General features: G+C 37.4%; 1 protein-coding gene across 11 annotated transcripts in view; it reads left to right on the plus strand.

Moving 5' to 3' along the window:
- FOCAD (focadhesin) overlaps window positions 1–27375 on the plus strand; it is a 313993-nt gene that overhangs the window by 71940 nt on the left and 214678 nt on the right. For 10 of the 11 annotated variants that reach the window (XR_009519883.1, XM_060014801.1, XM_060014800.1 and 7 more), the window contains 5 exons: window positions 5510–5611; window positions 11569–11773; window positions 14955–15161; window positions 23035–23122; window positions 26444–26646. Coding sequence is in view for 9 of the 11 variants with exons in the window: in XM_060014801.1 (XP_059870784.1) it covers window positions 5510–5611; window positions 11569–11773; window positions 14955–15161; window positions 23035–23122; window positions 26444–26646 (805 nt within the window). In the remaining 2 variants the exon portion in view is untranslated. Of the gene's footprint in view, window positions 1–5509; window positions 5612–11568; window positions 11774–14954; window positions 15162–23034; window positions 23123–26443; window positions 26647–27375 lie in introns of those variants that run through there. The other variant, XM_060014805.1, reaches the window with a different exon arrangement.

The raw sequence follows: 27375 nt of genomic DNA on the forward strand, positions 1-27375 counted from the left end.
AGATTTTATTAGACGTTGGCCTTAAAGCCGTTTAAGCTTGGCATAGAATTATTAAGAGTTGAGAGCCATCTTTATTGGTTTCTGCCTTTACAGGATTTGGTTCCACCTCTGGTCCTGAGCAGTACCAAGATTAGGGCTTTAATGGGTGACCTGGGTTCTATAACTTTAGCACTGGAAGGTACTTAGTCTGATTTCCTCATTTTACAGATGAAGAAACTTTGCCCAAGAGAGGTTATTCTCTTGCTTGAGATTACACAGTTTGTTGCAGAGACAGAATGTGAATTTGGAACTCTTGACTCTTAATTCAGTGTTTTTCCTCCACTATTTCATGTCGCCTCTCCACTTCTAGTCTTTATTCTGAGACATGGTTGTGGCAGCATAACAGTAAATGATTTGGATGATGCTGTGTAGGCCCTGCTTATATAAATAATAATAATGATTTCAGTGTCCCACATTTGTGTTTGTTTTTCATAATTGTAGAGCTTACTGTCTGTCACTGTTTGCTTTACAAGTGATCAGGTTGATTGTATGTTCAACCCATCTATCACTTTGAATAAAGTGTTTTAGGCAACTCACTCTTTATGCCTTGAATACCAGGTTTGGGTATAATTGACATTTTAAGGCATAACCCAGGTTTTGTTTTGGTGTTCTTTTGTACCACGTTATTTCTTTTTTTGATCAACAGTCCTTCTAATGAAGAGCAAAATTTACTTTAAATTGTGGATTCTTCCATTTACCTTGACCTTTCTCAGTTGGAGGTACTTGAAAGAAGTGAGGTACTTGAAAGAAGTGGCTAACAAGCATTGAGTGAGAAGAAAGAAAAGAAAAATCTTGAATAATCCATTAATTTAAGAATCAATCCTTGAATATTTCAGGAGTGAACTATACTTAGCCTTATGACTTTTTTTTTAACATCTTTATTGGAGTATAATTGCTTTCCTTATGACATTTTAAATGCTCTAGTTATAATATTTTAAATGGAAAATAACTCTATTTTCTATCATACCAAATTAGCATGCATAATATTTAATGCCGTTTGTTTATTTTGGAACATGCTTCTATGTTTTGCAAAGGAATAATTTTACATTTGTTTTCCATTTTAAGTCTTCTAGTTTCTACTCTACCGTTACTCTTGTGCATCTAATGTTAATATTTGATGATTATATTTCCATAAGAATCTTCAAATTTTGAGCATGATCGATTGATTCCTTTTGGTTCAGTATAAAGAAGGATGAAGGTGGGATAATAGTCTTTTTGAATAACTCAGGGCTAGTACCGTGTTTTTGTGAGTTTTGTGCCTCATAGTGCTTGCCATTTTACCTAGTGCGGTGGTTCTTAACCAGGGACAACTGTGGCCCCAGGGGACACTTGGTAATGTCTGGAGACATTTTCAATTGTCATGTGCCTAGGTTGAATGCTATTAGCGTCTAGTGGGTAGAGGTCAGGAATGCTCTTAAACATCCTATAGTGCATTGAACAATGCCAACAACAAAGAATTATCTGATTCCAAATGTCAATAGTGCCAAGATTGAGAACCCCTCATGTATGGCAGTTGCACGATAAAGTATATTGAATTAAAAACTGTGTCCATTCTATAAAGCATAAGGCTTTACATATTATTTTATATGTGTATTCACATACCAGTTTGATGATTCACAAGGGAGAATTTAGCTCTTTGCTTCAAATTCATTCTTTGCTCAAAGTATTAAAACAAAATTTTGGCAATTATAATTGATTTTAAGTTAGTTGTACTCAGTTGAAATAGTATAATATTGGTAATCTATGTTAATCAGTAGTAATATTCAATGTTTTTAATCTGGACTTCCTTTCTCCCTCGAGGTTTTTAACTTCTTGGAATCAATATTGTATATTATTCCTACAGTATTTCCACTTGGATTTGACATAATCAATTCTCTGGAAAAGTTAATTATCCAGATGTCTAAGTCAGTAATTAATCGGGATAAATCCCTATTTTATATTCTTCTTAATCTCATCTTTAGAGTTTTAAGTCTGAGATACTAAAAAGAATTTGCTGAACCCCAGTGCTAGCAAAGCAGGCCTTCAACTTCATGCAACAAAGCAGAGTGGGTCCCACAATTCCAGTGAGGTAGAAGCTAAATTATAACAGAGTTGTTTGCTATATATGCATCATTCCCAATCCTACTTTAAAATTACTATCTCTTACCTCTGTTGATCTGATTTAATCTGGACAAGACTGTTTTTTAAAGGAGATAGATTCTTAACAGTTTTTAAACAGGAGATAGATTCTTGACAGTTTTTGGGGATGGGAATTGAGGGGTGGGAAGAGTTAGGGGATGACTTATAAGGGAAGAGTATTGCAAAGCACTAAAGTGCTTTATGATCACACAAAAACTATGTGGCAACTTGTTGGATTTTCCTCTTAAATAGTCATGAATGCCACCATTAGCTGGAGGATTAATAGATGGTCATATCTGATGCTCCTCATTTCAATATGGTGCTTGTCAGAAGGAAAACCCATAGCTAAAATAATTGCAGTTGCTGTTCTTTCCTTTTTATTCATGTTTACTTGAACATGACCTACTGAATTCGTAATCTAAGAAGTTTGGCTGATGTGAGATACCTGAGAGGCTTTAAGGATTTGTAACATTTGTGTCTTCATATCTGTAGCAACTAGAGCAGAAGCAAATTCTAGATAGGTTTAACTGCCAAAGAGTTTGGAATTTGGAAATGTGATTTTGTTAGGATCTTTGAATTTTGGCATAAAAAGTTGCTTGGAGTGATCCCTTAGCAATGGCAGTAATCTGATCAGTCAGAAATAGCCTGTGCTTTAACAAACAGGAGGCTGCCAGCATGTGAAGTTAGTGTCTAATAGATTAGGTGAGGTTGAGGAGAAAATAGAGAGATGGTGCTATAATAACCAGAAACTTTGTAGTAGTGTCAGAGAGGTGTTTAACATGAGGGTTTCAGTGTGATGGATCTGCCATACTTTTCTGTTTAAGAGAGAGAAAAATCAGAAAACTTCCCAACTCCTAACCTCCCTCTTCTGTGGTTTTTCACTTGTACCAGTTTTCAACCTGGCAACACATTGGAATTGCTGGAAGAGTTTTAAAAAATTGCTAATGCATGGGTTCCACTCCTAGCAACCCCAGTATAATTGAAGGCTGGGCATTGTATTTTGAAAAGAGCTCCACAGATGAATCAGACGTGCAGCCAGGGTTGAGCACCACTGCTTTATAGCAGTGCATCAGAATTGTCTGCAGAGCTATTTATTAGGTCTGGCTGAGGCCTGAGAATTTATTTTCATTTCTAACAAGTTCCCAGGTGATGCTGATATTGCTGGTAAGGTGATCCCATTTTGAGAACCACCAAGAAGGCTATTGTAAAAAATCATTTGGGTGTAACTGATCTTTTTCTTTTTATAAACATTGCTAGTGCTATATTATTGGGTTAAAAATTAAGATTAAAGAGGGCTTCCCTGGTGGCGCAGTGGTTGAGAGTCCGCTTGCCGATGCAGGGGACACGGGTTCGTGCCCCGGTCCGGGAAGATCCCACGTGCTGCGGAGCGGCTGGGCCCGTGAGCCATGGCCGCTGAGCCTGCGCGTCCGGACCCTGTGCTCTGCAACGGGAGAGGCCACAACAGTGAGAGGCCCGCGTACCACAAAAAAAAAAAAAAAATTAAGATTAAAGAAAAATACTATGCATATGATTCTTTTTATGTAAAAAAGATAGATGCATCTATATGCTTTGAATTTTTTTTTCAAATAGCATTTTTAATTTTTAAAAAAGTTTGAAAAATAGTAGATACACGTATATGTATAACTGAATCACTTTGCTGTACACCTGAACTAACACAACATTGATAATCAACTACAAAATAAAATTAAAAGTTAAAAAAATAAAAGAAGAATGAAATAATGCCATTTGCAGCAACATGGATGGACCTAGAGATGATCATACAAGTGAAGTAAGTCAGACAGAGAAAGACAAATACTCTATGACATCACTTACATGTGGAATCTAAAAAAACAGTACAGGGACTTCCCATCGGTCCAGTGGTTAAGACTTCGCCTTCCAAAGCAAGAGGTGTGGGTTTGATCCCTGGTTGGGGAGCTAGGATCCCACATGCCTCACAGACAAAAATCCAAATCATAAAGCAGAAGCAAAACTGTAAAAAATTCAATAAAGACTTTAAAAATGGTCCACATCAAAAAACATCTTAGGGCTTCCCTGGTGGCACAGTGGTTGAGAGTCCCCCTGCCGATGCAGGGGACACGGGTTCGTGCCCCGGTCCGGGAAGATCCCACATGCCGCGGAGCGGCTGGGCCCGTGAGCTATGGCTGCTGAGCCTGCGTGTCCGGAGCCTGTGCTCCGCAACGGGAGAGGCCACAACAGTGAGAGGCCCGTGTACGGCAAAAAAAAAAAAAAAAAAGAAAGAAAAAACTTAAAAAAAGTAGTACAAATGAACTTATTTACAAAACAGAAACAGACTCACAGACATAGAAAACAAACTTATGGTTATCAAAGGGGAAGGGAGAGGGGAGAGATAAATTGGGAGTATGGGATTAATAGATGCACACTACTATATATAAAATAGGTAAATAACAAGGATTTACTGTATAGCCCAGGAAACTATATTCAATATCTTGTAATAACCTAAAATGGAAATAAATCGAAAAAAAGAATATAGATATATACATATGTATATATGTATAACCGAATCAGTTTGCTGTACACCTGAAACTAGCAATAATAAAAGCCACATCAAAACTTTGTTTAGTACTTCATAGTTTAAAAAGCTAATGAATTTACAATTTCTAGTAGACTTTTTGAACTATTTAAAATAATTTGTGCTTTTTTCCTGTTTTTTTTAAACCCCATTATATGAGGATCCTTCACATTTCAGATCTTTTATTTTATATAGTCTTTTAGGTACCTTAATCGATGTAGCCCAGATAAAAGATTTGTCCTTGTTCAACAGAAATTTCAAGAATTTATAATTTGCAGAGTTTATTTGATACGGAAGAAATATTTTCTTTTTTCTCACCTTAAGTATACTGGGGAAACACAGAACCATATACTGAGAAAAATGGGGGTAAGTGGGAACAGAGACGGAGAGATAGTGCTTATAGGTTGGGGCAGTGTTAGAGGAAATGGAACCTTCCAGGTTTGGAAAGAGATCAGCAAGAGGAGGAGGTGGCCAGTGATTTCCAAGAATGTAGGAATCAAGGGGATGGATATGAAAGAGCTACTGGATTGAGAAGCTTGGTCAAAGTCATAGAGCTATTAAATGGCAGAGTCTGCTGTCAAATTTGGGTCTCTAAGACCCGGGTTTATTCTCTTTTCTGGAAAAGAATTAGATATAGGAAAAACATAGTTCTAATGAGCCAACTCTGCAACAAATGCAGCAAATGATATTTTTGTGACAATTTTGAATCTAGATGGTAGTGGCTTTTTTGTAGCTATATTTGGATATTAAGAAGGTGTAGTCCTGAAATGACAGCTTCCAATGTGACTTTCTGTTTTTCAGAAACCATCCTCAGCCTTTGATCACTGTGCTTGAACACAGACCTGATTGCTGGCCAGTACTTTTGCAACAGCTGACAACTTTTTTCCAGCAATGCCCTGAAAGGTAATGTAAAATAAAATAAATGAGGGAGATGTATAGTATATGCCAATTTTAGAGTTTTTCTTTTAAGCTGCTTTGATTGTAATGTTTTCTCCTGAAGTAAGGAAATGTCTTAGAGCAGGATATAGTTTTCTATTTTCTTTTTAAGAGTAAGAGAAAAAAATCCTACCAGATTTACTGATTGTTGAAATATTGACTATGAGAAAAGCTATTATTAAATAAACTAAGCATTGGTTAGTTGGGAAAGTTGATTGGAAATATTTGGTAAACTACTACATGGTACATATGGAAGATAGGTTCTTCCCTCTGGAAATTGATTAGTGAGTTAATCTCTCCATTAGAAACCAGTGCCAGTTGGGATTAAGCAGTCCTGCCAAATGGGACCAGATAGCTGCCATATGTGCAGTTAGTTTAGCTTCACCAAGGCCTTCTGCCTTCTGATGCTCCTCAAAGCTTTCTCACATCCTTGTTACTATGGCACTGGCTCAGGCGGTCATCTCTTACTGTGGCTATTGCCACCTATTCCTAACTGGCATCTCTGCCTCCGATCTCGTCCTGTTCAAGGCCATTCTCTAAGCATCCATCAGGGTGACGCATCAAGAGAGCAGATCTTATTGCATCACTCCCTTTCTTAAGTCGCTGCAGCTGTGATTTTCAAACTGCACTTGCAATGTATAGGCTAAGCATGGAAACACCCTCACACCCCTTCAGCTCTTTTTCTTATAGACTGTTTTTTTATGTGTTGATATCTTATGGAAAACAATAGTTTGGTCTCTGAAATAGTTGGAAAATCCCTGGGCTACAGGACGAAATCTATTATGTCATGCTAGGCTCTGTGTATGATCTGTTTCACCAATTTTATTTTCTCCTATCTTTATCTCATAATTTATGAATTATGTATTTCAGCAATACACCGACTTGCTTTGGTTCCACACAGGAAACAGTGCTGTTTCCTCGCCTCTGTGCTTTTTCTGACTAATACCCTAGCCCTTTCTTGATTAATTTCTGTATTTTAAATCTCTGTTTAGGGACTTGCCTGGTGGTCCAGAGGTTAAGACTCCACGCTTCCACTGCAGGGGCACGGGTTTGATTCCTGGTCGGGGAATTAAGATCCCACATGCTGTGTGGTGTGGCCAAAAAACTAAAAAAAAATCAAAAAAATCTCTGCTTAGGTATTGTCTCTCCTAGGAAGTGTGTACTTACCACAGGCTGAATTAGGTGTCTCTTTTACATGCTCCCTTAGTAACTTCAGTTGTGATTTCTGACATCATTATACTTACTGTATGGTCTTATAATTATTCTCCTCCATTAACTGTGAAACTTTCTTACTTTCTTGAGGACAGGGACTGTGTCTCAATATTCTTCATATTAATAATGCCTGGCACATTTTTGGGTGCTTTATAAATGTTGAATTTATATATGTATACACATGAGGCCCACAGATTGGTGGGGCCCAGGCAGTGGGTTGTAGAGTGCCTCCTAAAATATTATATCACTGTATACTTAGTATGTCACACAAGGTCATGATGGGATGGTACCATTGTCCCATGTAATCCAGTGCCTGAGTTACATTTACCACACTAGCCACGTTCATGTGTTCTAGCTCTTGAAGGTCTTAGAGTGTCCTATACATACAGTGTATTAGAACATTATTTCGGAGTCTATAACTTCAATTTTAGATGGAATTTCCAGGCAGGATATACTGCTACAGGAAGTTTTAAAGAGATATAGGGAAACTTGTAATCATCTGCCAGTGATAAAAGTCCATGTAACAATTGAATGAATACCTTAAAATAAACATTATTATCATCCTCTCTTCCCTCACCTAGGACTGCATTTTCGAAGGCAAGATATTAATATTTACTAAAAAAGTCTTTGTTCATCCATGTCAGAAAGCAAAAATAACAAATTTATAAACATTTGTTTAATGAAGTTTCTCTTGTTAAATAGATTGGGATACTTTATAAAAGATATTGCTGGGCTTCCCTGGTGGCACAGTGGTTGGGAGTCCGCCTGCTGATGCAGGGGACACGGGTTCGTGCCCCGGTCTGGGAGGATCCCACGTGCCGCGGAGCGGCTGGGCCCGTGTGCCATGGCCGCTGAGCCTGCGCGTCCGGAGCCTGTGCTCCGCAGCAAAAAAAAATGTTGCTGCTGATGTGCCATATTTGTTGTTAGCTTGTTTTTAGGGTAATCCTTACAATATCTCTCTTTTCCAGTGGTTTAGTTAGTCAGCAAATAATTAACTTACTTTTTGGTTGTTTCATTTCAAAGGATTATTATATTGGAATTTGAAAGTAGTTCTTCTAATGATATATGTCCAGATAGTCATAAGGAGAAGAGATTATTAATTGAGTTTGGTTTACTTATGGATAAGCTTTCATTGACTTATTCCTTTCATTTGAATTCTGGAGTGTTAGAGTATACTATCTAGAGCTTTATAGAAGTTTCAAATTATTTTATATTTATTTGCAAAGAATAATTACAGTTGTCTCATTTCTACTTTTGCACTATGAGACTGTTCTTTGCAGGATGAAATTGATCACTCTGCTTGCATTTTCAGCAGACTGTTAGTTTCTTGAGATTTAATTTTAGAGTAAGTTAACTTAGTAGTTTTTACTTTGTCATTTAGAAGGTAATGAAGGAAGTTTGGTAATTTAATAAGAATATAAATAGTGATTCACAACTATAGGAAGGAGGCAAAATGTGACAATAGCTTGTATTCTAGCTCTTTCTGTGTTAGGAATTGTTGATTAGAGTAGCTGTGTTCACTTTTTTTTTTTTTTGAAAAGTCTACATGCTGTATAATTCCATTTATATAACATTCTGGAAAATGTAAAACTATAGAGTGGCAAACAGATTAGTACTTTCCAGGGGTTTGTTGGGGGGAGGGAGGTAGGGTTAAAAAGCTGAAGTATAGAGGATTTTTAAGGCAGTAAAAGTATTTCATATGACATTGTAATGGTGGATACATGACACTATGCATTTATCAATACCCATAGAATTTTACAGCACAAAAAGTGAACTTTAATGTATGCAAATATATGTGTGTGTGTGTGTGTGTGTATGTATGTATATATATATATATATCCCAGAAATGGAATGAAAGATCCCAGGAATGAAAAAAGGAATGAGCTATCAAGTCACACAAAGAATATAGCTGTATTACAAACTGTATTACAAATGTGGGAAGAAACCTCGCTGGAGGTGGTAGAGTAGAAAGGTGCTAGCCTAAATATATGGATTCACTTTTAATAGAGTGTATCAACAGATGTCTTGAAATAGCAGTGTATCTTCGTGCTACATTTTTGGGGGCATGATTCTCCAGTTAAATTCTGCACTGATTTGTAGAAGGCCTGTGGTGTTAAGACTTCACCATTATAGAACCGAGAATTGGGTAAATTGACAATGATGTCAAGGTCTTTAGGACTGGACACTTCAAGATTATCTAGTCTAACACATAGTTTTTCAGATGAGGGAACTAAGGAGAGCAACATTAAATGACTTGTTCAAGGTCACATGGCTAGTGGCAGAGTTGGGCCCAAAGGCTCAGTGTTTTGGTTTTCATTACAAGTCTTTTCCCACTGCTTCTCCATCCTTGGTGAACATATATGAAAGCCTTGTGTGTAGATACATGCACAATTGGTTGCATTTTTAAACATTCTTAATCACTTTGGGATTTCAGGTTGTTTTATTATTTCCCTTTTCTCCTTAAGCCCTGTTAATTGCATACCCCACTGCAGTGATAGTAGATCATCAGATACCACATAGGAAATGCAAAATCTAAAATCAGGACAGATTAAGCCACAGAGATTTTTAAAAAGTATATTGTTCTAGGAAAGCTCAACATTATGCTCCTGATGTCAAATATTAACAGCATCTTGGAAATATATTTCTTTGTATGAACCTTGCATTTCACCTTCAGCATTTCAAAGTAGGAGAAAACTGATAAGCTATTCATGGATGTTTTTGACACCTGGCTAGTATTTATTCTTTGGGGAGTACATTATTAGCGAGAGATGGAGGAACAATGTTTCTTAAATCTCTTTTCGGCTCCATATTCTAACCCATACATACATTGTCTACTTTCTTAATCTATGAAAGTTCTTTTAGTTTCCTAAAGCGGGTAGTGTGATGAAGCCATGTGTTTCATAATTATGAAACTCATAAGTCTTTTTGTTTTTTATGGATTGTGTGTTTGTGCTCATGAAAACAAAAAAAATCCCTCCAGATTGTGAGCATGGATTTCATCAGAGCATGGATTTCATCTGTTTTTGTTTCTTGCTTGGTTTCTAGCACATAGAAGAGTGAATGGTATACTGTAGGAACTCAGAAATTTTGTCAAGCAAATAAATGAATAGATTAAATCTTATCAATTTGGTAACTTTTTAATTTTTATTAATGTTAATGGTGTTTTGAAATCACATTGCTGTGGGATGTATAGTATTATAAAATTATGTTGTCAGGCATAACTCAAATGCCATTTCCTCCAATAAGTATTGCACTTTATACCTTTCTTTTAGCAGTTTTCACTTTCTATTCTCTAGTCCAGAAACAGAGCTGATTGTCCCTGTTAGACTATATGCTTCTTAAGGATAGATATTGCCTGGTTCATCTTTGTATCTTATCTAGTAATAACTTGTGTATAATCAATATGAAAAATATTAAAATTGTGATACTTAATCGATGCATGCTAATTGTAAATCCACTCTATAACTTAGTGTAAATGAATCGATTAATTTAATGATTGAGCATCTCTTTGAGGGCCTAGTGTGTACAGTTATTTGGGATACAGCATTAAACAGAAATCCATGGTTCATGCCCTCATTGGCTTATAGTCTGTCAGGGGATGGAGATATTAAATAAATAATGACAATAAAGTCATTATCCTGTGCAAGCACATAATGGGGATCTGACCAAGGCTAGGTATCAGGGAAGGCCCTCAGGAAGTCATTTTAAAGGGAGAATGGAAAAATGATAGAAATTAGGGAGAAAGGGGAGAGTATTATAGGTAGATGGAACAGCAGGTGAGAAGAAAGCCCAGATGGCTTGATTAGAGATCTGAAAGAAGTTTAGTGTAGTTCAGTGGAGAGTGGAGAAAAGCAAGAAATGAGACTGGAAAGAGGCCAAATTATGAAGGGTTTGTGAATTGGGCTAAGTACTTTATCTTAAGCATAAGTTTTTTCAAGCTGATTAATGACATGATCAAATTTTTATATCTGAAAGGTCATTCTGGCATTTTAGTGTCTTTGGACTTGGAGTTATTGGGATGTATTGTAATCTAAATAGATCCGAAACATATGTAAAGTCTTCCTCCTCTGAGTGGGAAGAACTTAAGAGGAGGGACTTGACAAATTACTTTATCCCTCTCTGCCTCAGTTTCTGTATCTGCATAATGGGATAATAATATTTTTATTTCATAGGGTTGTGGTGAGGATTGATTGAGTTGAAAGGCATAAAGTGCAGTAACTTGCACACTCTGAGTGCTAACAAGTTGACAAGTAAATGTTAACTGTTATCATCATCTTCTTGGGATGTCTGTATGTCTTTGTTTTACATAGGACCTTACCTGTCGAGTTTTTCCAAAAATGCATGCATACTCCTGGAAAAATGGATCCTAACGTCTATAATTCTAAAAAGGTTCTCAGATGATTCTGATATTCACCAAAGACTGGTCCTGGAGATGTAGGTGCTATTCTAGTGTGCAAGTAGAGGCCGTCTTAGTCCTGGGCATCAGGCTTGTAGGCTCCAGGTGTTGAGTCATTCTCCCCAGTGTACAAAGAACTGTTTGGCATGGGTTTAGGTGGGTCATGGTGGAATAGAAGAGTCATGAAAAAAAGATACACTCAATGGTATCATAGTTTATGATATGTCATGAACTCTAAGTTGATGTTTGACACTTACTTGCTTGGTACCCTGTTTAACTCAGTTACTGGCTTATGCATTCCATGGCTTACTTGCAGGTCAGAAGTTTCATGTATCCAAATAATGGCACCGTTTCTATGGTATCTGTATTGTGAACCATCCCAGTTACAAGAATATGCTAAACTCCGGCTAGCTCTGCTCAAAGTCTTAGTTCACCCCCGGGTTCTTTGTGACAAAGAAGAACCATCAATATTGGAACAACAGATGCTACAACTGTGTTGCGACATGGTTCCATGTTTGCAGGTAAGGCCTTTCCTCCTCCTTCACTAATATAGCACCAGCATTAGTAAGTGGTGATTGTTATTTTTGTACATAAAATAGAGCCCATGTGATCTGGCAAACAGCTCTAGAAATGCTTGCAGGGTTTTGGAGGTGATGAAGGAAACAAATCTAGATTTCACTTTAATATATACAATGTTAACTAAATTCACAGGAATATAAACCAACATAGTCCATTTTAGGATTACTAGGAATGAAATCTATAAGAAAGACTTCTCAGGGAAAATAATTTTGCATTGAGTTTTTCCTTGTGCTGGAGACTAAGAGGGTTATAAGGAAAAAAAATGTCCTTTTTGTGTAAGTTTGGAAAAAAGGCATCCCTCTGGGCAGATGCAGCCCTAGGGACACAGGGCTTGACCAGCTGAATGCTGGCTAGATTCCAGTTTTCACAAGTCCCCTTACAGTGTATGTGGTGACCCTGATGGCTCCTGTTCTTGGGAAGACCACAGTCTAGTAAGAGAGCTAAAACAAGTATATATATTTGTATAATTCAAAGTAGATGGATGAAGTATTTTATCCATACAGAGGTATGGATAAAATGCTTAGGGAATTCAGGGGAGAGGTAAATTTGAGCTACCTCTATAACTACAGATTTAAAAAAAATTCCAGTTGCCAGCTTGTTGTGATTTGGGTGTAGTGATTCATTTATCCCATCCCATTGTTGTTTGCCTAGAATCTGAACACCATGCTGCTTAGCTGATGGAGGGAATCTGTGATTATTTTTCAAGGTGATCACTTGAGGTCACAGATGACCTGTTTTAAGTTTGTGTTAGCAAGGAGTCACTAGAGTGACTCTTTTACGGCTCATAAATAGGCTTTCCTATAATCAAGGCAGAGAAAAGTTAATTCAAGTGAATTCTCCTGTGGCTTTTCCAAAGCTTTTGTTTTGTGTGGGCAACAAAGCAATGTATAGGCGGATGTCTTGAACTAGCGTACAGTTTTTCCATACGATGCTTGCGTTACCCTGTTCTGTGCTCTTTGGTAGGTGTTTGCCTTCATCGTCATCAACCTATATTGACAAGCCTAAATACTTCTATAAGTGTGCTCTGTGCAGTATTTCTGGAAATCTGTGGCTTGTTAATATAGTCAAGATAGGTGAGGAAAAAAGAGATCCGTCATTTGGAACTAATGGGACTAGTGACATAAATACATTTAATAACTTAACAAAACAGCTTTATTGGAATGAAGAATTTGAGAGTTGGGAGGGGTCTTAGTGGCAATGTCATCCATTTTCCCACGGGTTATAGGCACTTCTTATCCTCTCTGAGAGACAACCATCCCACGACTAATTAAATATTTTAGTGATAGGAAGCATGCTATTTTGCAGGGCAACCATTTATTATTATTTTTTTTTAGCAAGTACTTCTAATTGACCTGCATTTTCCTAAGATTACCCATTAGTCCCCCTTCTTCTCAGAACAAAGCAAAATAAGCTTTTTAAAAAGCCCATCTGCATCCTATCTTGTGTTGTTTCTCTCTTCCTTCCTTTTCTTCCCTTTCATCCTTTACTCCCTCCCTCCCTCCTTTCTTTTCTTCATCAGTTTCTTTACTTCTCCACATGAAATGGTTTTGACTTTTCACTGTTATTTGCAAGGAATTCTCTAGTTTATTGGTGTTGAGAATGTGTCTCTATGAAATGTTCTTCTTAGAGCTGAATACAGTAGTATAGATGTGGTCTGATCCATACTGAGCATTTCAATACCATCATGTTAATTAAAAATTTTTTTCCTGAGAAATATCTGTCAACCCTGTTGACCCATAGGTCAATGAGATGATGGTCAGTGAAACTCCTGTTTCTTTTTCTTCTCACTCCAATTGTTCTTTCATTTTGTATTTATGGAATTGTCTTTTTTTGGACTTAACCTGCCTTGAACTTCACTGTTGACTTTGGTCCCAGTAGTTCTTTTTAATTGTGACTTTTGTCATCTCACATATTATTCATTGCACATGTTCTATTTCTACATAAAGAGAAACCATTACTTACGAAGTATTCTTGTTAAGAATTTTGGTAATGTTAAAGATTAGAGAGCCTTTAATGCTAAGTTGCTGAGGTTGTCTTTCAAAAATTTTTTTTATTACGGAAAATTTCAAGTATGTACAAGAAAATGCACTCAAGGAAATATATTGTCAAATAAACATGGGGCTTTACTTTGTTTTAAATTCCTTTCTTGGTGGCCTTTTGCCTTTGCCATTGTATATTTGCAAAAGAATGAAATAATTTAGCTACTGAACTAAGTTATTTCTTATAACTTAAGTATTCTCTGCTGTCTCCTCCCCTTGATCTTTTAATAGTTTTTTTTCTTCTTGTTTGTTCGGAATTAACTTCTCTCTCTGTGTATAACTTATAGTCATTTTGGGTTATTATGGTGGTAACGACTGGTGAAAGGTACAGCTGGTTAACTGTAGGCTTTCCTCTTGATGAATTTAACAGACACAAGGCTCCTGATTGAAGCAGATGGTTCATTGTTTGTAATCTCTGGGAAATGCCAGTGTGTCTGTGAGCAGGACCATATCCTTAATACTAACTCCAGAATTTTGATCAGAACAGCTGGGTTTGAATTGAATTGGGATTTTCAAGAGCACCCAAGTCCTTCCTATCTAATACATTAGCCAGCTGAGAAGACACTACCATTTGAATGTCGTCTTTCACTGCATCTGCCAAGTGTGGAAATGATGCTCTCAGTTAAGGTTGTCTGAGCAAATTTCGTTCAGATGAAGGGCTTAGCAGTGCATTAGAATAACACGCCAACCCTTTCCTTCCAGGTAGCTATGTTGAAATTATAGAAAGGAGAGTCCATTTGGAGAACTCAGAACCAACTTTAATTAATTTCCTTCAACATGATGGTACTGTCATGTAATTTGTCTTTAAAAATCTGCACTCAGAGTAGTTAGAAAAATAAATGAAAAGAATTTGTGCCAGCCAGCAGTAACAAAAACAGTAGCAAATTGTGTTTTGGTTAGTGACAAAAGGAGAAAGCAGAGTTGTACAGTTTAACTCTCTCTGAGTTACATAAATTTCTTCATCCCTTTTAAGTCTTTATAGGTTTAGAGGAAAAAAATTTTATTGGTAAAGCTTCTTATATAAGCTAAAATTATCCTTTTGTTTGTGTATTATTTTAATATCACAAGATTGTTTCTCAAACAGATGAGAGATTTGATACAGACAACAGAAGTGATGCTGTTTATCGAAGAAGTATATTTAAGCCTTTTGCGTCATCCTGTTTTCTGGAAAATTCAGCTTATCCAGATGACCCTTCAGCTGCTGTGTGTCTGTGAAGTCAGCTTAAACATAACTGGGGAATGCTCATCTTTAATTCACCTTTTAGAGCACAGTGTTGAACTTCTGAAGGAGGTAAGGATTGTAAGAAGTTTTAATGTCAGTTATCACTTAAGTAGGTCTTTTAGTAGCAGAGTGGGTGTGCTCTCTTACTTTCTTGCATATCAAAGGTGTTTTGATCTAATACTATTAGATCATACTAGTAATGCATCAATAGTACTACTATCATTTATTATAAAAATGAGTCATTAAATACTCTTTGGAGCATCAGTTAAGGGTCTACCACTGTGGTATTTTTTTCATTTATTCATGTAGAACACAAGTATTGAACACTTATATGCCACACTCTATAGAAGAATTCAGTTGACCCTTGAACAACTTAGGAGTTAGGGGTGCCAATCCTCCACTCAGTGGAAAATACACATATAACTTTACAGTCGGCTCTCCCTATCTGGAGTTCTGCATCCGTTGATTCAACCAACCGCTGATTGTGTAGTACTGTAGTACATATCTATCGACAAAAATCCATGTACAAGTGGACCTGTGCAGTTCAAACCCATGTGTTATTCAAGGGCCACTTGTACTTAGATGAAAAGGCCATTCTGTGACCTCAAGGGGCTTACAAACATGCAAATAAATAATAGTAGTACAATAAGGTAAATTGCTTGTATGGGGGTATATTTAAAGTACCATGGGAGCACAATTTAAGGGAGGTAGGGCATGAGTTCAGATTTGAGGAAGTCTGAGTAGGAGTTTGCTTGGTACAAACCAGAGGCTGAGAAGGCATTCCAGCTGCTGGAACAGCATGTGCCTCGGCACAGAAACATGAGCGAGCAGGCAGGCATGGCTTGTTCAGAAAAAAAGTGTTGAGTGTTGCCAAAGGATTAAGGTGTAAGAGATAAGGCTGGGCCTACCGTGAAGGGTCTTCCATACCACACAAATGAGCTTACATCTTATCTTCTAGGCAGTGGCATGCTATGGAAGACCTTTCAGCAAAGAGGTGCCCTCATGTTTTTGTGTGTGGAAGATCATTCTGGTGGGAGCGTGGAGGAGGGTTTAGAGCAGAGCGACACTAATAGGGCAGGAAGTGAGGAGGGATGTCTTAGATTGCTAGGGCTGCCTTAACAAAATATCACAGACTGAGTGGCTTAAACAACAGAAATTTATTGCTCACAGTTCTGAAGACTAGGAAGTCCAAGATGAGGGTGCTGGCCAATTTGATTCCTAGTAAGGGCTCTCGCTCTTCCTGGCTTGAAGAAGGCTGCTCTCTCACTGTGTCGTCACAAAGCAGAGAGAGAGCAAGGATGAGGTCTCTATTGCTGCTTCTTATAAGAACACTAATCCTTTTGTTTTAAGGCCCCACCCTTATGATCTCATTTAACTAATTACTTCCTTACCCCAAATACAGTCAGTTGGCACTTAGGGTTTCAACGTATGTATTTTGGTAAGGGGGGGATCTCAGTCCATGGCAGGGGCTAATTAGGGAAATTAGAGAAGGAAAAGAGAAATATAGGACATTAAATCATTAGGGCTTTGTGGTTGATAACATGGTCAAGGAGAAGGTCCTCGGTAGAGTCTCAGCTTTCTATTTTGGGCAACTGGATGGTGCCGTTCACTTGAGAAATGGTAGCCGATGCTGAAGGGAAGATGATAAATTTAGTTTTAGATATGCTTGGTTTGAGGTATGCATGGGTCATAGATGGATATATGGTTTTAGAATTCAGGATAGAAGCCTAGGCTAAAGGTAGAGACTTGTAAATAGATTTCTACTTTGGGGTGGAAGTTTTAACGATGGACTTCATGACAGGGCTTGGGATAGAATTCCAGGGGCTGTAAATATTTGTAGTGTACTGATAAAGAGAAGTCTGAGAAAGTACAGCTAGAAGGATTGTATAACAAGCAGAAGAGACAGATGACCATTCCCCCTTTTGAGATACTCGGTCCCATGTCATCTGTCTCAGACATGAAAATCAGGGGAAGGAATATCTCAAAAAGGGGAATGGTCAACAGTGTCCTGGGGAGAGGATTTAAGTACGGGATAGAAAGTCCCCTTAGGATCCAGCAAGTAGAAATTTATTGTTCATGTTAAAGGAAGCAGTTTCAGCAGAGTGATGGTGATAGGAACCAAATTGGAATAAGGGAGTGAATGGTAACTGAGGAAACAGAGAAAGTGAGTGTAGATTTTGGTAGGAGGTGGGAGCCGAGGAAGGTTCAAGTAATCTTTTGTCAGTTTTGTGACTAGCATGGTTTCATGGATGTTGGGACTTTATATATAATATTATATAATGATATATTTGTGTTATATTAATATTGTATATATTATCTAGTATAATAGTAATATATATAGTAATATTAAAAATATAATACACATATTATCTATTAGATATAATAGTAATATATAGTAACATGTAATGTATGGTAATATATATGTTATAAATTATATAATTAATATAATAAAATAATGTCATTCCTATTCAGATGTTTATTTATATCAATTATATATAGTTATACCTATTAGATATAGCGCTAATAGATAATATATTGATATATATTATTTTACTAATAATACAAAAATATATAGAAAATATGGATATATAATATTTATAGATAAATAATATATAGAAAATATTAGTTAAATTACTTGGAATTGCCTGTCTTAACTGTAAATGTAATGTACTTAACAGGTAAATCCCATAATGTTCCTTTGTGTTTGTGTAGATTTATGTGAGTAGTAGACAGTTTTTTACAGCAAACACTTTGCTGTAGCAGTTAGGTGAAACAGATGAGATCTGTGACGTTTATATTCCAGTCAAATTGTTCAGACTAGAGTGCATAAAAATCACTAGGCAGATTTCATTAAAAATGCAGGACTTCCCTGGTGGCGCAGTGGTTTAGAATCCTCCTGCCAATGCAGGGAACACTGGTTTGAGTCCTGGTCCGGGAAGATCCCACATGCCGCGGAGTAATTAAGCCCGTGCACCGTAACTACTGAGGCCCGCGCGGCTAGAGCCCGTGCTCTGCAACAAGAGAAACCACTGCAATGAGAAGTCTGCTCACTGCAACGAAGAGTAGGCCCTGCTTGCTGCAACTAGAAAGTCCGTACGCAGCAATGAAGACCCAACAAAACCTAAATAAATAAATAAAATTGATTCTAAAAAAAAAAAGCAAATGCCTAGGGCCTACCCCTAGAAGTATTGAATTAGCAGGGCTGTGTGGGGCCCAAGCATCTGTATTTTAAACTAGTACCCTCAAATAATTTTCATAATTTTTTTTTTTTTTTTTTGCATGTATGGCAAACATCCTTGTAAGCATCAAACAGAGCAAGAAACAGAACTTTTCTGGCCACCCCAGAAGTTTTGCAGGAACCCGGTCCTAATCACAACCTCCTTTCTCCCCTGACTATCCTGACTTCTATAGTAGTGGCTTCTTTACGTTTCTCTATAGTTTTACTGCCTATGTGTGTATCTGTTCATATCATAATACAGTTTTGGTGTGTGCATGTGTGATCTATCTTTTAGGTATCTTTTACACTAAAGATGGTCTCCTTCCATTCCTTTCCCTACCTCTTTTCTTACTGGCAGTTTGTTTACATATGGAAAAACCTGAATTATGTGAGCTATGGAGTTTTGTACATCTTGAAATCTGCTGATTGAACCTTGTGGCTCACTTGGACATGTTTCCCAGTTAATAGGTAGTTGGCTATAGAGGCTTGATCAGATTCAGGTTTTTGTTCTGTTTTGTTTTTCATTTCTAAGACCACAGGGAATGGTGTGTTCTTTCATCAAGAAGCACATAATATATGTTGCTCTTCTTTTTATGATGTTGGTTGCTGTTGATGCTCAGTGCGTAGCTCCATTAATTCATTAGGCGTTAAAGAAATGATGTTCTAATTCTATCCATTCTTCTTCATTTATTAGCTGGAATACTTCTATTAAAAAAGTATTTGTTTCTATCTACTATTTGGTTATCCAGTGGTAGAGTTTATATAGAAAAGTTAGGATAAATGCTTGACTCTTTCCCTTTACTTACTAATTTCTAAAAGTATTGTGAACTTATAGATTTAAACATATTTGATGCAATTCAATTTCTTACAGATAATGTCCGCATTAAAATTCAAATTGTCCTGTTTTTGGCCAGTAGGAATCTTTTTAAGTTGGCTCTTGAGTCCAACTTTAAAAATATTATTTATTTTTATTTTTGGCTGTGTTGGGTCTTTGTCGCTGTGTGAAGGCTTTCTCTAGTTGTGGTGAGCAGGGGCTGCTCTTCGTTGCGGTGTGAGGCCTTCGCATTGCGGTGGCTTCTCTTGCTGGGGAGCATGGGCTCTAGGCACGTGGACTTCAATAGTTGCGGTGCGCCGGCTCTAGAGCTCAGGCTCAGTAGTTGTGGCGCATGAGCTTAGTTCCTCTGCAGCATGTGAGATCTTCCTGGACCAGGGATTGAACCCATGCCCCCTGCATTGGCAGGCGGATTCTTAACCACTGCACCACCAGGGAAGTCCCAAAAATATTATTGATTTTAATGTAGAATTACAGAATACTTTTATTTTGAGCAATGAAATGGTATCTGTGGGAGAAGGTCATATTTATATTGTGTCTTCCTTCTGCCCAATATTTTAACAATTTTAGAAGTAAGTAAAAAATATGTAGAACTGTTAAAATACTTGTGTTATGAAATTTCCTGTCCCCCAACTCTGTCCCAGTGTTTCTGAGGTGTTAAAAAAAAGCCTAGGAAAATTAATTTGCAAACATATATCCTTTAGGTCTATATACCCTTTAATTTGAAACAAAATGAAGTAGAATAAATCAATCTTATTTAGAGGCTATACCTGTATTCCTATATCACTGAGTTTATCAGCTAGATATTCAATTCAAATATTACATTAACTTTTCTTTTCCCCTTTGTTCTTTTTCTGCTTTTATATTGGATTTATTTCATTGTACACTGAAAATGGATGTATTTCTTAGGCTACTTTAGTTTCAGTGTATTTGGTCTTAGTTGAACTATATTTAGCTTATTTAAAGGATAACTTAAGGTGCTTTCCATTTCAAGCAAATATATGTACTATTTTTTTCTATAAATTTATTTATTTATTTACTTTTTATTTTTTGGCTACATTAGGTCTTTGTTGCTGCATGTGGGTTTTCTCTAGTTGCAGTGAGCGGGGGTTACACTTCGTTGCAGTGCACGGGCTTCTCATTGCAGTGGCTTCTCTTGTTGCAGAGCATGGGCTCTAGGAGTGCGGGCTTCAGTAGTCATGGCACGCGGGCTCAGTAGTTGTGGCACACAGGCTTAGTTGCTCCACAGCATGTGGGATCTTCCTGGACCAGGGATGGAACCCGTGTCCCTTGCACTGGCAGGTGGATTCTTAACCACTGTGCCACCAGGGAAGTCCCAAGAAATATGTACTCTTAACAGAAAATGATACTGATTGTAAGGAGACTAGGTAGCTCTCAAAGCAAAGAGCGCTATACATCCCAGCTTTAGTAAGGCTGGGGACCCCTGTTCCCTAACACATTGCTATCAGATGATTCAATCCCACCCACCTTCCTTCACTGTGTATCTCAGTTTACGTTGTCAGATTCCTAGGAAAAATGATCTGATTGGCCCAGCTTGGATCAGTCAACTCTGAGCAGAGGACAGTGTAGGTAGAAAAGCCATGACATGCGATTGTGTGAGCTGGGCTGCCATCTTTGTTGTGTCTGCTTCACATACCTCTGATGTACCTCTGATGTAGTGTGGACTCCAAGGGCTTGCTGTCATTAAGACTCCTGTGACATCTGTGGTCCAGTATAAAGGCATTTCTTTACTTCTTCAGATAGGCTCTAAGTTAGCCTTGGTTCCCCCAGAAGTAGACCTTAAGTTTCCCTAAAGGCAAAAGCAGAACCTGGGTTTCCACAAATGCAAAGGCTTATGCAATAGGAGTTCATTTGCAGGTGTGGTCTCAGGAAGCAGGTGGGAGAGAGACACGAAGAGTGAAATATGAGAGAGACAATGCAAGTATTATCAAGTTGGCCACTGCTATAAGCAATCAGTTGCTCGATATCACAGAATATGCTGAGAAGTATTATGGAATATGTCTCAGAACCTGCCAGAAGGATCCAGAATAAAGGGGGAAGCATTTGTCCCTGGGCTTCTATTGCCAATTTGTCAAGCCTATGGGGCTTTAACTTCCTTGTACTTCTGGATCTCTCAGTGGCCTGGGACAGGAAGCAAGAGTCACTATGGCAATAGCTGTAGTATTTGAAGTAGCACATGAGATGTCCAACACAGGCTTTTATTAAAAGGGCTCATTAAAAGATACCATTCTCAGGTGTTCATTAAAAATCAGTCAATCACACAAAAAACTTGTAACCTCTCAGAATTGTAAGCAATTTAAGATCATTTAGTTTAATCATTTACCATTACTTTTCCTTATTTTTGGTGTCTTGATCCTTAGTTCTTTTCCTTTCACCCTCTGATCTGAACAGGCCAGTCTCACTCTTCCTGGAGGAAGTCATTTTCATTTATGCCTTCATACCTTTAAGTTGCATTCCTTTAAAATGCTTCTAGTGCATTTCAGAACCCTGAGAAGCTACTTTGTGGCCCTTCCAGTGATAGCCTGTGTGAAAAAGGCTTTCCAATGATAGCGTTAGTACAAGTAATACTTTGATTTGTCTCTGATCCTCTTGGTAGCTAGTAAATTTGAAATGTAAATTTCTTGCTGAGTTTTGCTTATTTGGTTGGTTTTTTTTTTTTTAAATGAACATGCAGAATTTAAATGCAATTGAGCAAACTGGGAAAGAATGGTGTGATGGTGTATACTGGAAATATATTGGTTTCAAAATGCATTTGTTGTCCTCAAATAGATAACTGTTGCTTCATTATTCTCAACTATATTTCAAAACAGTGAACACATATAGGCCCCAAGACACAAATTGGAATATATTCCATTAAAAAAATCCATACATTTTCTTCTTTTGCTAGTTGTTAAAAGTCCATAAACGAGCACATTAGAAGATTTTGCAGTTTAATTTCACTTTCAGATGGTATAACTAAGATGTAGATATGCATTTATTAATTTGTCCCAGAGTTGATAGCATTTCCAAAATTGTAACTTCTGTGTGTCAGACTAAGTTGTTTTCTCTCTAGTGTTTAACACGAGTCTACCTCACATTTTCTTTTTTTAATTTTTGTGTTTTTTTTTAATTTTAATTTTTTGCCTGTCCTCATGATTCATAGGTATTTCTGCTCTGCAGGCACTTCTGTAAATTTCAGAATGAAATAATTTTAGCAAAGTGTGCTGGGCCTTTCTTCTTTAGTTCCGTAATACATTATAATTTCCTTTATTTAGAAACTTCGAGTACTATCTTATGCCACTTGCATTTTATTTATAAGAACTTAATGTACATATCCCTTTTTTCTTTTTCATTTCATTTTACTTGGTAAAATTAATGACTTTAAGTTTCTATCATTATTGCTTTGCTATATTTAAATATACTTAATAAATTACTGTAATTTAAAAATAATCTCTGCTTCTCTGGTACTGTTTCTTTTATTATAATAACAAGATTTATTAAAATTTGTTAAGTATAATTTATTATGTAAGTTGTATAGATGAATCATGTCTGTATTAGGTAAGCAGACAATTGAGCTACTTTCCAGAAATGAAATACTCTTAAGTATTTCAGGTAGTGTTCAGTGGTTTGCAAAGATTGACTGTTTTGAAGACTACAAGTTTTTCCTCTGAATTAATTTGGTTTATAGTTTATTGCTTTTTTGCCAGATATAACATTTTGAATTTATATGTGACTGCTGTGGCCTTCAACAGTTCTTCCTTTAATACAGCAGGCTTACTGTAAATAATTTTGTACGATAGGTTTATAATATTTCATGTTAAATTTACTCTTCCTGGATACATGTTATAAAGCCTTGGCTCTGGAAACTTCTTCAACTCTTTACTTTTTTTTAGGATTTTCCTGTTGAACCAGTCATAATTGGAATAGCTTTACTACTACTACAGTCTCCAGCAAGTCAGCAGAAGCCAATCTTAAGTCTAGGTAAATAAAAATACACTCACAAGAGTAAAACGTAAGTATAACACGAGTATTGGCAGGAGTCACTTGAACTACATTTCTTGCTGTGCTGTAGAAAAAAAGTCCTGTGTACTTTGAGTGTCCATTCTGGAATTTTTCTGTTTAGTCATTATCAAATAGAACTTTCTTTTTCTTATCCAAAAAGGTGTTTTGTGCAAGGTTCCATATACCATAATTTACCAAGTATCTCAGCTGTTCGTTAGGAGATTATGATCTAAATCATATAGCAGTGACATTGGTAAATATTTTGAAGGGCATGCCAGCTTATTCACACTTGTATAGCAAACAGAAGCAATAGCATAAAACCCTTGAAGGAAAATAAGTGTTTAGCATTTGCGTTTGTTTTTAAAACTCTATATACATGTACTATTCAAAACTGGTGCCACATTGAACGAGACTTAATATATGATTATTCTATTAACCTGCCTAGAACAAATGAAAGATAACATTCTTCTGACTCTCCAGTATTGACTTAAAGAAAAGTGAGGAATGGGGCTGAAGGGAGGCAAAAGATGTTCTGTTTACGAATAATGTGGTAAAGAATCAAGGTGCCAGGTCTGGCAGATTGGCAAACAAGTCACACTTTTCAAATGCGGCTTTTACATTAATGTTGCCTTGCTTTAGTTGGGCCACCATAATCCATGTAGTAATGTAGGATCTTGTCTAAATTATGATGTATATGTTATGATGCCATGATATATTGAAACACTGCCACTTTCATTTTTAAAAGGTGCTTGAGGTAGATACCGATTGTGTAGCTCATTCTTCTGGGCATTTTAATTCATCATGATTTTGAGGGTGAATTGCTCTTTCATGTACAGTCTGTCTTGGAAATGGCTTTAGCACATGGAGGGGACCCTTGGCTGTTTTAAGGGCTTTGATTCCTACCCTGCTTTTGCTTATTGGCCCTATGCTCTTTGTACCCTCCTCCCTAGGCCCTTTCTGAACTGCTTTTGCCTTTTTTTCCCTTACAGCAGTACGCATGACATTCTCCTATAGGTATAATTTTCCAGTCCAGTTACTTCTGACAGCCATAGTTTTGTTATTATTATTTTTGCAGTACGTGGGCCCCACTGTGGTGGCTTCTCCCATTGCGGAGCACAGGCTCCGGACGCGCAGGCTCAGCGACCATGGCTCACGGGCCCAGCCGCTCCGCGGCATGTGGGATCCTCCCGGACCGGGGCACGAACCCGTGTCCCCTGCATCGGCAGACGGACTCGCAACCACTGCGCCACCAGGGAAGCCCATAGTTCACCATTTTTAAGTGTACAATAACGTGCTTTTTAAAGTAAATTTAGAGTTGTGCAACCAGCACCACAGTCTAGTTTTAGAACATTTGCATCAACCCCCCTCCTCCAAATTTCTTGTGCCCATTTACAGTTAATCCTCATTCCCACCCTCAGCCCCCCAAAACACTAATGTGCTTTCTGTCTCTAAATATGTCTCTTCTGGATATTTCATTTAAATGGATTTTGTTTTTTGACCAAAAAAAAAAAAAAAAAAATTCAAAGCCACAGAGAAACCACATTCCTAATTCTGAAGCTATAGTCCTTTATTGTGGCTCATGTATGATAGGCTGATACAGGTTCAAACACTCCAATACTTTTATTATTTGTTGGATAGAAGACTTTTTCTTTTGTAAACCAGTGTCTCTGATTTGAAGTTACTTTAGATAGATTGAATAAACCATATTGAAAACTATTGAGCCAGTATGTCATGTTGAAAAGTAATGAAAAACTATTGTTTAGTAGATTGGGAAAGAGTGTTCAAAGAAATACAATAGCCAAGAGAATATTTGTTATTTCAAATTTTAAAAATGCACAGCACTGATACAATGTTATGCTTCTTAATTATTAACACTGGCCTTGATTGTAAATAGCAATTTATAAAAATGCCTGGAAGATCCATAGTAAAGAATATAGAAATGTTTGTATTATATGAATTTCATGTTTTGTTAAAGATAATGGATTTTCATAATAACTGACAATTATGGATTAAGACTAACATTTAGGCAAAAAATGTAAATTAGTTGTGTCAGAGCAGCAGGGGTTTGTATTTCATTCCATGTTCAGGTTTGACTTCCAAGTGATTTAAAATATAATATTGGACTTCCCTGGTGGTCCAGTGGTTAAGACTTCATGCTTCTACTGCAGGGAGTGCGGTTTCCACCCTTGGTCAGGGAACTAAGATCCCGTATGCTGCATGGCACCGGCAAAAAATAAAAATCAAAAAAATTTTAATTTTTAAAAAAATTTTTTGAATTTGAATTTTTTTAGTGTAGTGGGGAAGTTAGTTGATTACTTTAATAATCTTGCTCTGTAGCCTACAAATAACATCTTTCAGTAAATCAGCGTTCATTCAGTAACTGAAAAGAAAGTATATTTATTCTTTAATTCATTCTGCTTGTAGTCTAGGGGAGACTATACATGTAAGTAAGTGAGTGTACATGTGTGTATATTTCTGATGTGTAAGTTGAGTTTCCATGTTAAAAACAATACTATAAAAATGCGTTGGATTGTTACGCTGGTTATGGACTTTGAGACTTTGCTGATTTGCTTCTTAGCAGTTACAGCTGAAGGACAGCCCTGCTTCACCTTGTTTACTTCTGCATCTCTTGATACAATTCTCAGCTGGGTTTGTAAGAGAAGCACACATGTTGATCTTGTTATCCATAGATCAGGAGCTCTGTGGTCTCTTGGTTCTGTGGAGGGCAGAGGATCTGACAGGACATAAAGGCAAAAGTTGAATTTTAAAGGAATTCACATTGACCTAAAAAAGAGCTGATTTGACTTTTTGACATATGATATGCATTATCTCTAAAAGTATCATCAAGTTTTCAATTATATACATTAACAGCTTATTTTAGCTAAGAGTTAATTGTTTCATTCTTTTTATTTCTAAAAGGATAAGGTTTATCATCTTAGTTATGTGTCTGACCCAGTTGTAAAGGGGCAAGAAAACTTTTTGCATATTACTCTTAAACAAAATAGCATTTTATTTGACTGTAGTATTAATTTTTTTTTTTTTTTTTTTTTTTTTTTTTTGCGGTACGCGGGCCTCTCACTGTTGTGGCCTCTCCCGTTGCGGAGCACAGGCTCCTGATGCGCAGGCTCAGCCGCCATGGCTCACGGGCCCAAACGCTCCGCGGCATTTGGGATTCTCCCGGACCGCAGCACGAACCGGTGTCCCCTGCATTGGCAGGCGGACTCTCAACCACTGCGCCACCAGGGAAGCCCTGACTGTAGTATTAATTTTAAAACTGTAAATTGTTGTTTTGATAACTAGCTCTGAAGCTTCTCTCTTCTGCTGAGAGTCAGAAAATCCCAAAGTCCTCCTTGCTGCTAGTGATGCCAGTTCTGCAGATATTATCTTCTACTGCCTTGAAAGACTGTATATCCCCAGACGAAGAAGGACCCTCTAGGCAGCAGTTGGCTCTAAACCTTTTAGAAATGGTACAGCAGGAGTGCTACAGAGACGACCACCAAAAGGTAATGAGTTCGTCCTTGTTTCTCTTACATAAAGGTTAATTGGTAATGTGGGGTTTAAGTCACTGCCGATAATCTCACCTCCTAATGATGTATCTGTCTGGGTTTAAATTCTGTCATTGAACTTTACCGTTCTGTCAGGCACTGGTGTAGATGTTAGTATATTCTTCTGGACTGTGAGGGGGCGGTAGTCCGGCTGTGAAATAAGTTTTGGAAATGCTGTGTAATCTTTGTTGCTTGTTGAGTTGCCAGTGTACATTAGTAGTTAAAGGTCCTGAGGAATCCTGCAGAAAAGGAGCTAGTTCTATTTAACCTAGTGCTTCTCCAACATTTCTGAGCATGGAGCCCTTTTTTGTCATCACTGTCAGTTAGTGCGGCTTATTGCTAGACCTGCCACAATCCATGGTGGGGAATCTCAATTGCCTGGAAGTTCTGGGATCTGTAAGAACTAAGAGGCTTTTGATGCCTCCTGTATGTGGCCCTACTCTGCTGTCACACTCCATTCCTATCCCTGCCTGAGGGCCTCTTACCCCACTCTGCTTTGTCAGTCTCACGGTTCCTGTTAGAATAATGTAGAAGTATTGTCAGTGTCTGGTTAGTGGCTGGGTTCTAGGCCTATATTCGTCAGACTTTCTCTTTTTTGGTACTTGAGTTTTGCCTTCGGTAAAATGTAGTATTATTCCCAGCTATGACTTTTATGGGGATTGAATGAGGATTAAAGAAGATAAAACT

Source organism: Delphinus delphis, chromosome 6 (genome assembly GCF_949987515.2).
Source record: "Delphinus delphis chromosome 6, mDelDel1.2, whole genome shotgun sequence".
Lineage (NCBI taxonomy): Eukaryota > Metazoa > Chordata > Mammalia > Artiodactyla > Delphinidae > Delphinus > Delphinus delphis.